This window comes from Dama dama, chromosome 20 (assembly GCF_033118175.1).
Source record: "Dama dama isolate Ldn47 chromosome 20, ASM3311817v1, whole genome shotgun sequence".
NCBI lineage: Eukaryota > Metazoa > Chordata > Mammalia > Artiodactyla > Cervidae > Dama > Dama dama.
Window position 1 is genome coordinate 19,081,255 of NC_083700.1, and position 15,950 is coordinate 19,097,204.

At 44.3% G+C, this 15,950-nt stretch overlaps 1 protein-coding gene across 1 annotated transcript; it reads right to left on the reverse strand.

The window, feature by feature from the left end:
• Window positions 1-265: 265 nt before the first annotated feature.
• LOC133074488 (splicing factor 3A subunit 2-like) lies at window positions 266-3,758 on the reverse strand. The gene is made up of 2 exons (XM_061168420.1): window positions 3,724-3,758; window positions 266-866 (listed from the first exon to the last, which is right to left on the reverse strand). The coding sequence occupies exons 1-2, from the start codon at window positions 3,756-3,758 to the stop codon at window positions 266-268; spliced, it is 636 nt and encodes a 211-aa protein (XP_061024403.1).
• Between the last annotated feature and the right edge of the window lie 12,192 nt (window positions 3,759-15,950).

A 15,950-nucleotide genomic window follows, 5' to 3' on the forward strand; every position in this document is an offset into this window, starting at 1 on the left:
AGGGTGATGTAGATACATGTCAGCAAAGGTGAATAGTCGGTTTAGAACCAGATTCTCATCTGAGATGGAAATTGCAGCTGCTAATTAATAAGAGGTTGAGATCCGGGAAGCTGCCATCCTATTGTTGCCGCCTTTTCCCGAAGAGTGGCTGCCTCCAGGAACCGGGGGTGAGTGGGGCTGACAGCTGACTGAGAGAGGGGAGTGGGCTTCATGCTCTCTGTCCTCCTGGTGGATTAGCCCTTGGCCTCATGCCTGAGCATATTTCTTATTGGACTTCTGGCACTGCTGAAGGGGTGAGTGCTTCTATTGGCACTTGGGGGCATAGGACTCCTTGCACTTGGGTAGAGGCTGGCAAGGCTCCTGGGTCTGCTGAGGCGGGGCTCAGCACTGCTTTGGTGGGGGGCAGCACTGCTTTGGTGGGGGGCAGCACTGCTTCGGTGGGGGGCAGCACTGCTTTGGTGGGGGGCAGCATGGCTGGGGCGGGGGGCAGCACGGCTGGGGCGGGGGGCAGCACTGCTTCGGTGGGGGGCAGTACTGCTTCGGTGGGGGGCAGCACTGCTTTGGTGGGGGGCAGCATGGCTGGGGCGGGGGGCAGCATGGCTGGGGTGGGGGGCAGTACTGCTTCGGTGGGGGGCAGCACTGCTTTGGTGGGGGGCAGCATGGCTGGGGCGGGGGGCAGCATGGCTGGGGTGGGGGGCAGTACTGCTTCGGTGGGGGGCAGCACTGCTTTGGTGGGGGGCAGCACGGCTGGGGTGGGGGGCAGCATGGCTGGGGTGGGGGGCAGCACTGCTTTGGTGGGGGGCAGCACAGCTGTGGGGGAGCACACTGCTTCTGCTTCTGCTGAGACATTCTGGGCCGGATGTGCACTGGAAGCAGAAAGACACAGAAGTGAGGAAGGCTGGAGCCTTACTGGGAGAACCTCCTGCCTTGTTCACACCCACCCCGCTTTGACCTTGCCCTGGTGGCTTCACTGATTTAAGGTGTGTGTATGCATGTGTGTGTGTCCGTATAAATTGTAGCTACAGTTTGTAAGCCATTTCAAGGTTTTTTGTTTTGTTTTGTTTTTTGAGACAAACATGGGAGGAAAGAAGGAGAGATGGAAGGGAGGAAAAGGGGAGAAGAGAAAGGGAGAGAGGTAGAAGAAAACAAAGATGTAAAAAGGGAGAGAAAGAGGAGAGAGAAGTAGAGAGTAAGAAAGAAAGACAGTGAGAAGGAGAACAAAAAGCAATCCACTGCCACAGCAAAAATTGTAGAATATAGAACCAGATTTCCTGGGAGCTGAGTCTTGGCTAAACCATTAACCAGCTGCATGAGTTTGAGCAAGTTGCTTAACTTCTTTGTCCTTTTCTTAAGGTCATTGGAAGCATTAAATGAATATATAAGAATCCATACAGACAAACACACATACTTACACACATAAATATGTATATACTCACAATATGTATATATACACACACACAAGAATCAGCACGTGATGAGTACTGTTGTAAGGATTTTTGACTTATTAAGTCAATTTCTAACAATTTTAAAAGGCTAACAAGGAGCATCTTAACCGCTCTCTAAGAGAATTCGTAGAAAAGGAGAATCTAGAGACAAGGAGGACCTTTTAGCTCAACACTTAATTATAGTTGAGGAAAGCAAAACTCAGAGAGGGAAGTAATTGTTCCAGAAGCACTCTGCACAGGGGTCTGGAAGCAGCCGTCCCCAGCTCTCAGACCAGGGCGTGGCCACAGCACCACATGGCCTTGTCCCTGCTGCTCTGAGCTCCCAGGGGCCTCCGTACCCCGATACCTAAGGAGTTCTCCTTCTTCCCTGCATTTACCGTCCCCTTAAGGGCAGCTTTGCCCCTGAGCTGATTTCCTCCCTTTCATTTTACCCAGCCCTGCTCAGCACCTGGCCACACACAAACTCACACCTCACAGGCCGCCAGTAGCCTCAGGCATGGGCCTCTCGGCAGACCCTCCTCTCCCATCTCAACCCAACTTCTAGTACCCTTCAGCTGTTGACTTGCAGCCCAAGATAGGTTGGTCTGAAATGATATGTAGGAGAGAGATGCCCAAATAAGGCCTCTCTGACCAACCACCCAAATCTGTGTCCTCAGTTCCCAGCAGAGTTGGGACCATGTGGAGCCAGGCTTCCAGGAGAGGTGCTCCTTTGTCAGACTTACCTTCGTTCACTAGCTGCTGGAGTGTGGGGATGCTGAAGGATGCTGTGGGATGCTCTGAGCCTGTCCACCTTTTATATATCTCGAATCCCTGTCTGAGGCCATGAGGTGGCCTAGGATTGGGGCGTCCTAATTAGGCCCTAGTCACAGTAGAATGTACCTTACTGTACCTTCCTCAAGTTCCAGGTTTTAGTCACCTCCTAGGCTGGCAACTTCCCCCTTGGTTTGGCGGGACTTGGGGATGACGGTACCTTCACTCCGGCCCTTGCCCCACCTCCCCATCACTTTACAAGGCCTGGTTGCCTCGGATTTTCAAACCCACTCGTGACTTTTGACTTAGAACCTTGGCATCTGGGATGGTCCCAAGGAAGCATTTAGGACAGTGCTGGGTGTGCGGGGGTGTGAGGGCAGTGTTCTGAGATGTTCCGGTTGATGGGGTGAGGGGTGGGCCAGGCAGGGTACACAGAAGAGCGTTAGGGAAGTGACAACTGAGGGGTGAGCGGCTCTCTGGGAAACTCATTAAACTCATTATAGTTCTGAACTTGACTTAACCTGGGCTCAGAACCACATTCGGCCTGAACTGGTGAGAAAATAGGGCAAGCGGCTTTGGTTTTTCACCTTTGGTAATACAAGGGAAAAAATAAGGGCTGCAGCCCTCTGGCCTACCCACCACTGAGGAAACCATTAGGCTTCATTAAGAGAAACGGGGTGGTAACAATAAACAGTACCTATCTCTTTATCCTTTTACATATGTATAAAAGGGTTCTCAGGGTTCTCAGGAAAATGATTATCATAAGGTAGAGAAGGTGGGGGAGCTGAGAAGCATTGATTTGGAATGAGCTGCTGCAGAGTCACCTGGGCTGGCTCCTGAATTCTAAGCTTCTAGGGCTTTAGTCCTGATTCTTCTTCCCCATTCCAGTTAGAGATTCCAGGATGAAGAGAGATGACACAGGGCACAAACGTGGATGATTCTCATATCTGACAAAGGAACATATCTTTAAAAAAATCCCCAAATAGGGTTCAGACTGGAGCTCTGATCTTCACCAGTTGGATGACCTTGGGCACTTAGTATCTTTGAGCCTCACTTTCCTCACCTGCTAAAGAGGATAACACCATCCTCTTTTTGTTTGCTTTTTTTCATGGAAATGTATTTTATTTTAAATATAAAGGTGTGTACTTGTCAATCTCAAACTCCCAATCTATCCCTTCCCCCACCCCACCCTTTCCCTCTGGTAGTCATAAATTCATTTTCTAAGTCTATGAGTGTTTCTGTTTAGTAAGTAAGTTTATTTGTGTCATCTTTTTCAGATTCTGCATATAAGTGTTATAGCTTCTCTGATTTACTTCACTTAGTATGATGACTTCCAGGTCCACCTCTGTTGCTGCAAATGGCATTATTCATTCTTTTTAGTGACTGAGTAATAATATTCCATTGTATATATGTATATATATTGTGTGTGTGTGTGTATATATATATATATATATATATATACACACATTGTATGTGCCACATCTTCTTTACTCATTCATCTGTTGATGGACATTTAGGTTGCTCCCACATCTTGGCCATTGCAAACAGTGCCACGATGAACATGGCGGTGCATGTATTCTTTTGAACTATGTTTTTTTTTCTGCACATTCATGCACAAGAGTGAGACTGTTGTATCCTAATGGTTGTTCTATTTTTAGTTTTTTAATGAACCCCCATACTGTTCTCCATAGTGTCTGTACCAATTTACATTCCCACCAGCAGTGTAGGAGGGTTATGCTTTCTCCACACCCTCTCCAGCATTTACTGTTTGCAGATTTTTTTGATGATGGCCATTCTGACTGGTATGAGGTTAATATCTCACTGTAGTTTTGATTTGCATTTTTCTAATAGAGATGCTGCACATCTTTTCATGTGTCTCTTGGCCATCTGTATGCCTTCTTTGGAGAAATATCCTTTTAGGTCTTCTGCCCATTTTTTAATCATGCTGTTTGTTTTGATATTGAGCTCCATGAGCTGTTTATTTTGGTGATTAATCCCTTGTTGGTCACATCATTTGAAAATATTTTATCCAATTTTGTGGGTTGTCTTCTGATTTTGTTTATGGTTTCCTTTGCTGTGCAAAGGATTTTGAGTTTAATTAGGTCTCATTTATTTATTTTTGTTTTTATTTCCATTCTTTTTGAGGTAGATCAAAAAAGATCTTGCTGTGATTTCTGTCAGAGTGTCTGCCTATATTTTCCTCTAAGAGTTTTACAGTATCCAGTCTTACATTTAAGTGTTTAGTCCATTTTAAGTTGATTTTTGTGTATGGTGTTAAAGAATATTCTAATTTCATTTTTTCACGTGTATCTGTCCAGTTTTCCCAGCACCATGTATTGAAGGGACTGTCTTTCCTATATTTTGTAGTCTTGCTTCTTTGTCATGGATTAATTGGCCATAGGTGTGTGGGTTTATTTCTGGGTTTTCTATCCTGTTCCATTGATCTATATTTCTGTTTTTGTGTCAGTACCATAATGTTTTGGTGACTGTAGCTTTAGTATTGTCTGAAGCCTGGGAGCCTGAATGTCAGTAGCAGTAAAGGTTATAATGGGCAACATATGTAAAGTATATGCATAGTGTTTGGTGCAAAATAAGTGCTCAACAAATGTTGAACACTTCATCGAGTAGGGCTATGAAGACTAGGACAAAATATACTGTCAGAAATAAGGAGTAGGCTGTTACAACATTTGAAGGCAAGTAGTGGCACTTGCTACCAGTGTCATAAGGCCTTAACTGAAAGGAATGAAAATAGGCAAGCTAGTCCTGAGGATGGTACATTTCTTGTCTCAGACTTGGAATTTAGCCACAGTTTTGCTGAAAGTCTTAGAATATCCCTAAGTCTTGGGAAGTCACATTGCAATACTACAAGGAAATCTAACACAGGCTTGGAAATCAATGGTTTCTCACCCTGGGACTCACTGAGAGGGCGGGCTATGCATGGGTGAGGCACTGAGGGAGACTCTGAAGAATCCAGGTCCTCCCAGGAGAAGAATCCCTTCTGCCTGGTGTCATTCTGATGGAAGCAACCCCAGATAGCCTCGGAGAGGGATTTCAGCTCAGGTCCCTAGGGGCAGAGAAGAAAGGTCATGTGGGGTGGCTCCCCTGGGATAGCCATTAATTCATCAAGAAGTAAGATGCTCACACATGTTCTGGGCGCTGCCCCTGTGTTGGAAACGGTGGTGAACAAGGAAAACCACACCCTTGCGGGTCGCTACCCTGCTTCACATTCTGTCCTCCCCCTTCTCCTTCCAACTCTTTAGTATTTTTCAATTGTTTGATTTGGGTTAGCTGAATAACTCAAATTCAAGTGTTACAGTTAACAATGACTGCATAACTAGAGAAACTGTGAACATCATCTAATCCATGAGTTTGGGGTGTTATATCCTGTCAATATTTTCCTGTATTGGGCCCCCACTAACCAAATCAAGATTTTTTTGTGCTGGAGTCAGCTATCTCAAGAATGCATTACATAATATTGCTTCTACCACCAGAGAGCAGAAGGAATGGGTAATCCAGAAGAGACAGATAAAACTAAATGCTTATCCTGAGCATTTGGAATGGTATTATTCACTGACTTTCATTAGTGTCATTCTTTCTTTCTCCAAGCCTCTGTCTCTCGTGGACACAGGCTCACACACACACACACACACACACACACACACACACACTCACACATACACATGTGAGTCTCTCACCTACTCTAGCACTGGCTGTTTGTGGGGCATAAAACCAGTTCTCAGGAAAGGTGATGGGATGGGAGGTGGCATTTTCAACCAATTTCCAAAACACATGTACATAACTCACTACTTACTGTTGGTCATGTCCAGCAGGCATATGACCCTGCGTCCTTTGCATGGCTCCCATACCCTAAGGCTCCATATGGCTCTTGAGCACATTTTCCCCCTTCCAGTAACCCTTGGTGTTCATCCCATCCTCATTTAACTGGCATGAACATGAACATGCTGGTGAGGTAGCAGGGATGAGAGGTGTACATCAGAGAAAGGAGGTAGGTAGGGGACTTCACTCTCCAGGACATCTCTGTTTTGCAAATAGACACTTGCTCACTTGATTGCTTGATTTCTAGTTCTAGGCACCGGGTAGCACATCCTCCTGGAGAAAGACCAGGACCTAGATGCATAGAAGGCCAAGGGGCTGAGTTCTCTAGCGATCTAGTCAGTCATCTAATGTACAGGAAGCAGATGCCATACCGGGGCTGGGGAACTCAGCATACAAGCCCAGCCCTCAAGGAGCAGGTGATCTCCATGGAGAGAGACAAATCCACCCCAATGTGACAGAAGCACTGAATCTGGGAGGTAGGCATCATGAGTCAGGAGGGATCATATGGAACAAAGGAGGCTCAGGACTCAGAGGAGTGGTCACCCCTTTGGGCTGGGTCAGCGATGGCATGAAGCATCAGGGCGGACAGGTAAAGCTCCTTGACAATGACCTCCTCCAGGGCAGAAACACCGACTTCATCTTTGTTTCCTGGTACCTAGTAAAGGTTCCAGTTCAGATTCAGAGCTAACTACATTTTTGTGAAATGAATGAGGACATTCCAGGCCAGGGGACATGGACTGAGAAACCATGTGGAAGGTGGGAAGATGCTATGTGTGTCTGAGGGACAAAGAGACCAACTCGGCTAGATTGGATGGTCACTGCTAGGGAGCCATGGGCAGTGAAGTGGGGCCACACCCCAAGGAAGGTGGAATAGTCAGGAGAGCTGAAGAGCTGAAGCCAAGAGAGCTGAAATTACAGAGTGGAAGTTGCAATAAGGAGACCTAAGCTTTGATTTTAAATACTGCAGAGGTACCCCCTTATCAGATGCTGTACATTAAAAAAAATTCTATTGGTTAGCTTAGAGAGGCAGATAGGCATTGGCTTGTATTTAGAAGGCCTGAGTATATCTCTGGCTCTGACAATAATTAACTGTGTGCTTTTGGACAGCTGGCTTCCCCTCTCCGGGGCTCAGATTTTTCACTCTGTAGAACATGATAATCCCTAAAGCCCTTTCCAGGTGTAAGCAGTGTGATTTTCCCATAGCAGATGAGAGCCAAAAGAGGGACATAGCTAAAAATGGTTTCTGAGTAAAAAATTCATGGGACTGGAGGACTAAGAGGATGGAGGGAGAGAGAAGGAAGAGGCAAGGGGACCCTTCTGCTTCGAAGTGACAAGAATGGGCAGTGCACAGATTGGGACTGGGGCGAGGGAAGAGGAGGGCACGATGCCTGTTCATGCCTGCTGTGTCTGATGCAGCGGGCCCCCAGCTCTGGTCACCATACACTGTACACACCGCTGTGTAATGTGTGGTCTAAATACGCTGTTGCGTATTGTCTGTGCACTGCATATAGACAGTGTGTGCCCACTGTGTCGGATGTGTGCTACACAGAAACAGCACCCATGCCTGTTGTGTACGTGCTGGATATACGTGAGTCTGCTCCAAGGGCAGCAGTAGAGGAGAAGTGATGAGGGGACCACCAAGGAGCCTTCACCTGCTGGGAGCCAGGTTTGTGCTGAGCACTCAAAAGAAGCACAGAAAGCAAAGCAAGGAAGCTCTAGCTCCCAGAGCTTCCATGCGCCTTCCTGGTGGCAGGGCTTGGTCAGGGAACAAGAAAGCACTCTAGACTTGTGGGTGCCAGGACTGGAAGGAGCCCAGGAATCAGACAAAACACTCCCAATTCCTGGTTCAAAGACTGTGCCAACACATGATATCACTCTCAACAAGTCACCGAGAAATGATAACTGTTACTATATTTTGCAGAGGTTGGTATAAGGTTGTTGACTTTTATTTCTTCGGAAAGTCTTCTCTTTTGTTTGCTTTTTGAGACTACACTCTTTCCAGAGTTATTAATTTTAAAATTACCTTTATGTATTACAGTGATGGCAACCATAAGAGGCCTTTACTTTTACTTGGAAAAATAAAATGCTTGCCTTCCTTACTGAATGCATTTTTTAAAAATGTAATTTTAGTTTTTAGTGAAATCCAAAAGCCTGGGCACCAGTGATGTGGATCCATCCAGTCTTTTTTTTTTCTGACTTTCTTTTCTTCCCTTTTAATTTACTGAAGTATAGTTGATTTACAATGTCATGATTAGTTTCAGGTATATGGCACAGTGATTCAGATACACACACACACACACACACACACACACATATATGAATGTTTGTAAATGTGCATACTTTTTTCAGATTCCTTCCTCTTACGGGTTCTTTGAAATATTGATTACAGTTCTCCTGTGCAAGTAAGTCCTTGTTGGTTATCTAGTTCATAAAGGTGTGTATGTGTTAATCCCAAACTCCTAATGTATCCCTTCTCCCCAGTTTCCCAATTGCAAATCATAAGTTTAGTTTTCTATGCCTGTGGATCTGTTTTTCTTTTTTAAACAAGTTGATTTGTATCTTTCTTAATATATATTTCACATATAAGGGATATAGCATGATGTTTGTCTTTGTCTGGCTTACTTGCTCAGTATGATAATCTCTAGGTCCATCCACATCTCTACAAATGACCCAATTTCATTCCTTTTTATGTCTGAGTAATATACCATTGTATTTATGTAACATATCTTCTTTATCCACTCATCTGTCAGTGGACACTTAGGGTGCTTCCAGGTCTTGGCTAGGGTAAATAGTGCTGCAGTGAACACTGGGGTTCACACATCTTTTTGAGGTATGGTTTTCTCCAGGTATATGCCCAGGAGTAGGATTGCGGGACCATATGGTAACTGTATTTTTAGTTTTTTAAGGAACCCCCATACTGTTCTCTGTAGTGGCTGTACCAATTTACATCTCCACCAACAGTGTAGGAGGGTTCCCTTTTCTCTACACCCTCTCCAGCATTTATCATTTACAGATTTTTTTGATGATGGCCATCTGACCTGTGTGAGGCAATACCTCATTGTAGTTCTGGTTTGCATTTCTCTAATAACTAGCAATGTTGAGCATTTCTTCAGGTGCCAGTTGGCCAGCTGTATGTCTTCTTTGGAGAAATGTCTATTTATATCTTTTGCCCATTTTTTGATTGAGGTTTTTTTTGATGTTGAGTTTATGTGCTGTTTGTATATTTCGGAAATTAATCCTTTGTTGGTCACATCATTTGCAAATATTTTCTCCCACTCTGTAGGTTGTCTTTTCATTTTGTTTACGGTTTCCTTTGCTGTTCAAAAGCTTTTGCGTTGGTCCCATTTGTTTATTTTTGTTTTTATTTCCATTTCTCTAGGAGACAGATCTAAAAGATCTTGCTTTGATTTATGTCAGAGAGTGTTTTGCTTATGTTTTCTTCTAGAAGTTTTTCAGTATCTGACCTTATACCATTGAGTCTTTTCACTAGCAAACATAGAAAAGCTGAAATAGAAAAAGGAAGTGACTTGTGTGAGGTCACAATTTATCAAATGCCAGGGAGAGGACTTGGACTCCAGGTACCTGATCAAAAACCAAACCAAATGAAAAGTAACACATCATACAAAGAAAATAGGACTTTGGCTGATGTAAAAAATCTTAGGAAATTCTCCTCCCTTCCTGAATGGCCCTCCCCACTATCCCCTAAAAGCCAGGCCTGTGCAGTGGTGGCAGGACCAGGCTTGCGCAACACCCACACCCCAAGCATCTTCTCCCAGACTCTCTTGGTCACAGTGCGAGGCTCTGGCTTGCCCCTCTTGGCCTGCCCCTCTCCTTGCGAGACAGGCTGTGGCCTGCACTGTCACATCATTAAAATAGAAACTATTCTCGCCTCTAACCAGCCTTTCAGATCAAAGGGATTAACCCCTTCAAATCACCTCTTCCCTTCCTGACTCTTAATTTATTTTTATTATTATTATTTTTTTTTTCCAGTGGGTTTTGTCATACATTAATATGAATCAGCCATGGATTTACATGTATTCCTTCCTGACTCTTAGAAAGCCCCCAGTTTTAAGAAGTGAGTAAGTTACCTCCAAGCCCCCATAGTTGGCTCCTTAGTCACCTGGCTTCTCCATGCCCAGAATCAATGGTTTCACTGTCCTAGGATAGTTTACTGCCCCAGGGAACTAAGGCTTAATCTCATTCTGCAATGGCCCCACGATATGGAATAAGGTCCCTAAATACTGGAGTTTCCACAGGGATCTGCCTTCAGGCTCCTCTTCTCGCTTGGTGATCTCACTCACTCCTGTGCTTCTAATAACCACCTTTCTACTAATGCTACTAATGACTTGTAAATCTGTATTTCCAACCTAGGCATCTACCTTATGCTTCCAGTTCATGGCACATCCTGTTGCTTCCTTAGTATCTCAAAATGCCCAGAAAAGGACTTGTCATCCTTCCCTATTTGCGCGCACAGCACACCAGCTACGTTGCACTCAGGAGTACCACCTTTAACTATATCCCACCACTGACCATTCCCTGGATGGGACTGGTCTACCACCTGGATATGTAATGATCTACATCTATCACCACAGAAAACGTTTGTGATTTGAAGAGGGCCCTCCCCTGGTCTGGCCTTCATCAGCTCTTGTCTTGACTGCCAAAGAGATTGCTTAACCCATTTCCCTATCTATGTTTGTCTAGATGCAAACCATTTTCTACACAGAAGCCAAAATAATAATTTTAAAAGGTAAGTGTGGAAAAGAATGTCTTGTCTTAAGGAAATATACACTAAGGTTATTTAGGGGCAAAGGGGCATCACATCTGCAAGTTACTCTCAAAATATTCAGGAAAGAGAAAATAAAACATAGATAAATAAATACAGATTATATGCATATTCATGTATGTACATATATATATATAGAGAGAGAGAGAAAGAGATAGATATATAGATTGAAAGCAGAAGGAGAAGGGAGCAACAGAGGATGAGACGATTGGGTGGCATCAATGACACAATGGACATGAGTTTGAGAAAACTCTGGGAGATAGTGAAGGACAGGGAAGCCTGCCGTGCTGCAGTCCATGGGGTCACAAAGAGACAAAGAGTCTGATACAACTTGGCGACTGAACAAATATATATATATATGTATACATATATATACATATATATATACTCCAGCCTTCTATTTATGCATACATAGACATAGATATACATATATACATATCTATATATATCTCTCTCTATACATGTCTTGTTTTCTTTTTCTGAGATAATATTTATCTATCTCTATATGTAAATAGAGAGAGAGAGAAACATTTAAAATCTGGGTGAATCTGCATGAAGGATATCCAGAAATTCTATGTACTGTTCTTCACACTTTTCCATAAGTCTGAAACTACGTTTAACAGATTTTATTTTTTTATTTCTTTATTTTTTGGCCACGCCATGTGGCTTGTGGTATCTTAGTTCCCTGAGCAGGGATTGAACGCGTGTCCCCTGCAATGGAAGGGTGGAGCCCTAACCACTGGACCACGAGCAAATTCCCTAAATAAACATCTTTTAAATATAATTTAGCCCACATCATTCTCTTACAGAAAATCCCTCAAGGGGCCCCCATCCCCCTACCTACAGCCTAAAGCCTAAGTTCTATCTGTCTAGCTTTATCTCACCATCCCTGGTTCATGCTTCTGCCCCATCTACAAGGACCTGCTTACAGTTGCTGGCAGACAACCTGCTGTTTCTCATTGCAAAGTCTTGGCTCACACAGCTGTTCTGACGGGAATCCCTGACGCTCACCTGGCACTGGCAAGTGGTTAAGTCAGAGGCACAGCTCACACTCTGAGCATGGGGGATGGAGCCAGGTGAGCTCTCTGCCTTCCCCTAACCTTTCCCCTCCGGATGGTCATGGCTGTTTCCTCTCTCCCTGCAATACAGGCACACGGGTTTGCGAGGAACAGCCTACGGTTCTAAGTGGGCTCCAGACAGATAAAAAGAACTTGAGAAATGCATTTGGTGAGATCACAGTCTCCCAGTGCAACTTCTGGATCTTTGGTTTTATGTTTTGTCACTCGGGAAAAGGACGGTTGTGATTTCGTCTGGCCCTGCTCCATTCTGCTCCGTTTGCAAACCTCCAGGAAGTCCCCTGTAAAGTGCACCAGACGAGTTTAAGCCAGAGGCCAGGGGCATGTGTGTGTTCACCTTGTGTGTGCAGCTGGGTGCGGGAGGGGTCAGAGGCAGACAGGGTCCTCCTTCCTCTTCCTAGAAGTACCCCTCCCTTCACCCCAGCTTCAGGGCTGCCAGCCAGATAGTACATCTCATCTTGAAACGCATGAATGAGGCACACCTCCCCATGACCTGGTGGAAGGACATCAGCTGGCCTGAAAATTCTGGATCTATAGGATGCTGCATCTGCTCATACCTTCTCTGATCTGAGAGGCATCTGTTGAGCTGGAGGTCTCTATTTCCTTGGTAGGCATTTGGAGAATCACAGATCCTCTTGCTAAGTTTAGATTTGATGAAGACTTAAGGAAAGATATGATAAGTGGCTTTATACCATCTTCTCTCCAAATGGAGAGCTCTTACTTATCGTTCTATGTTGTCCAGAATTAAGGAAATGGGCAAGTGAGAAAAACTAAAACTAAACTGAAGAAAACAGGAAGCCTAAATTGATCTTTGTATTAAAGAACTGAGTCTTAAAAGAAAGTGGAAGGGAAATGAGGAATATACCACATTGAGTGCCTGGTGTTGGTATAGCTTCTATGCTGTTGGGGTCCTTTAATGGAACGGAACCTTGTGGTACGGAGTCGATGATAAGAAAGTGAAAGAGAGAAAGAGACAGAGAGAAAGAGAGAGAGAGAGAGAGACAAAAAAAGACCCGGGGACCTAAGCTCTGATGGAGCAAAGGTGCTTTAATGATTTTTCTATGAGTATATATAGGCTGCAGTACAAGAAACTTCTTTCGGGAATGATAGAGATCAGAAAACCAAATGTACAGCAACCGTTACTAAGGGAACAAGGGGTAATGTTAGTCACAAGGTCAGGAGACAATCCATATCTCAAGAAAGGGGAAGGAGATTAAGCTGTTTTGTCCTAAGGAGACTGTTTACTAAAGGAGACTCATGCTTGCCTCACACAATGACCTCAGTCCCTGGGAGCAGCGTGCTATTCCGCTTGAAGAGGGACAAAGGACTCATGAGAGACAGCATGTAGGAATCTTCCCGTCAAACATTCCCTGACACTATGCAATTTTAGAAAGGAAGGAGAGAGATTTTGTTTTGAAACAGGACATTTTCTGCCAATGATATATGCATCTATCTTGATAGCTGTCTATATCTAGACAGGGTAGTAAGACATATAATTTTAAGAAATTTTGTGCTGAGTGTTAATGGAAACTTTCCTTGGTACTCTTCTGTGATCTAAATTAAAATAAAATTTAATTATTTTCTGAGGTACCTTTTGGATGTGATAGCTCTTTTATACCAGGCCATAAAACTGTCTAATTATATGCAGATTTCAAAAAGGTTACATTTCAAGTGCAATGTGGAGTGTTCTAAAGTTGACCTAACATATTTTAGCTACGGATACAAGGAAATCTATAAACGCATTACTACTTAGCTATGTAAAATGCATCCTTACAATATTAAAATGTAGGCTGGTTCCTTGGTTCTTAACAAACCTAAAGAGAAATGCATTAAGTAATCAGTTTAAAATACAACACTATTTTAGGTGGCAAAGAATCAGTCAAAGGGGCTGGGGCCTGGTCTCTCAACACTTCTGGGGCTGAGACAAGGCAATGCCACAGATCATAGAAGAGGAGATCCTGAGTGATGTCCCAGGAGCCTCAGGTCCCAACACCCCAGCTTCTCTTCTCTTGCCGACTTCTTTCTGCTCTCGGCAGTGAGGTGGGGCCTGCATAAATGGAGTCAGTGGAGGACCCCCCTCCCTGCCTCCTCCTCATTTTCCATGCACACCCTTCAAATGGGATGATACTGGCAAGTGGGTGTGTGGAACCCAGACAATCAGGTCTCATATTTGCTTCTAGGTAGAGAGATCAGAATTTATATTTGAAGTTCTGAGTCATACCAAGGTTCCATGAGGGTGGGTCTCTCTATATTCTGTGTTACACACACACACACACACACACACACACACACATATACACACCCTCAGCTGGTCACCCCAACTATGCAGGGTATTCTCTGTGTGTGCAGAGACCTTTGCTGGGCATTGAAGTACATACAAATAAGATGCGTTCCCAAGGTGTTTGCTGAGCATCTATCACATAGCTAAGCACAGGGCTGGATACCAACAAGATTGGGACAGTGTAAAATTCAGATTTTCAAGCTGCTTAGAGTCTACCTAGAGAAAATAAAAGTGAAACAAAGGGGAGCTCAGTCTTTATAATAATATAGAATCCTAGTTTTCTACTGAGAATCAAGCTATGGACAGAGGAATAAGGCTCTCTGAGGAGATGGGACGGCCCCAAGGATCAGGTCTAGAGAGAAGAGTAGAACTGTGGTGAGTTGGGATGAATGGATGGAGGGAGTCAGCGCTGCACCTGTGCATCTCCCATCACCACTGTGGGCCCAGAGGGAAGAGCAGCAGGTTTGTAGTGTAGGGCTGACCCAGGGCTGAAGACCTCGTGGGGGCCAACAAGAATGCATTATGAGTGATGGAAACCTTGGGGTGAGATAGTTCAGACTGTGGTCCACGCTGGAGAAGGAGGTAAGTGGTGGAAATTTTAGAGGTTACAACATGGATGTGATTGATGATTCTCAGAGACAGTAGAGCCCAGAGTTAAGAGTGGCAAAGAAACCATGAAAGTGCTATCAGCATGGAAGTCTGAGAAGCAAGTTAGCACTCTTAGAAATGAAGCTTTTACAAGCCCAGAAGTTGAGAAGTCAACCACATATCCATATTAAATGAGTAGCTTCTAATATTTTAAGCTTCCCATAGAGTATTAAAAAATATCTTTGAAGCAAAAAATTCAAGTGGTATCTTCTTCATGAAGCCTTTTTCATCCCCAAGACACATGTTCTGTCTAAAGAAACAACTCTCTCTTACTTCTATAGCTTTTCCTACATCTACTAGGAAATGTAGAATGTTCTTCTTGGTTCTTGAGATATTTGCACATATGATTTGTTAACCCCAATGTCCAACCTTGGAAAGCAGAGCTGCGGATGCCCTCCCCAAAGACCAGTACATACTAAGATTATGTTCAGTCCAGCAACTGTTCCAGGAACTGAAGTCATGCTGTGTCATGGAGCAGACCTATGACTGATGGACTTTTTGCTTTGGAGAAGATTAAGTAGCAGTCTTCAGGAACAAAGTTTTCCAAGGTTGCCTTACTAGCCAGTTCAAATGCATGTGGAGCTAAACACAATAAATATTGTTGAATGAGTAGTCCAAACAGAAGTTTATGGGAGGCTAAGCTGAGGGAGATACATATGCTACAGTGTCTTCACCCTCTAGCACAAAAAGATGTGCATGCGCATATGTGCCTGCACATGCACACGTTTGCACGTGCACACACACACCCCTAACCCCCCACATGCATAGTTGCCGACTTAGGCGTGTGGCGATCTTTCACATTTATAGACATGTCTGTTTGTCTTTGAGGAAGGGTATAAGTAGAATGGTATATCTTCATGATGCAAGTCCCGGATTTGCTTCTTGACTCCTCCGTTTGTTGTGAGGCTGTTTGGAATTTATCCTCATAGACCATGGGCCACTGTCAGGGTATGGTCTTGGATGCACAAAGATGAGTGGCTATTTGCATCGAAAGTTCACCTCAAGAGCAGCATAGAAACAGAGAACTCACCAGGCACACCCCAAAATACATTCACCCCACAGTTAGTGAGCACCCACTGTGTTCTAGGCACTGAGGATCCAGAGATAAGTATGACATTGCTTCCATTCTG

Coding starts and splice junctions, on each gene's coding strand:
- LOC133074488 (XM_061168420.1), bottom strand. CDS start 3,758: ATGTTCATCGTGGCACTGTTTGCAATGGCCAAGAT. Junction 867..3,723: donor CTGTTTGCAATGGCCAAGAT/GTGGGAGCAACC, acceptor TTCTGCTTCCAG/TGCACATCCGGCCCAGAATG.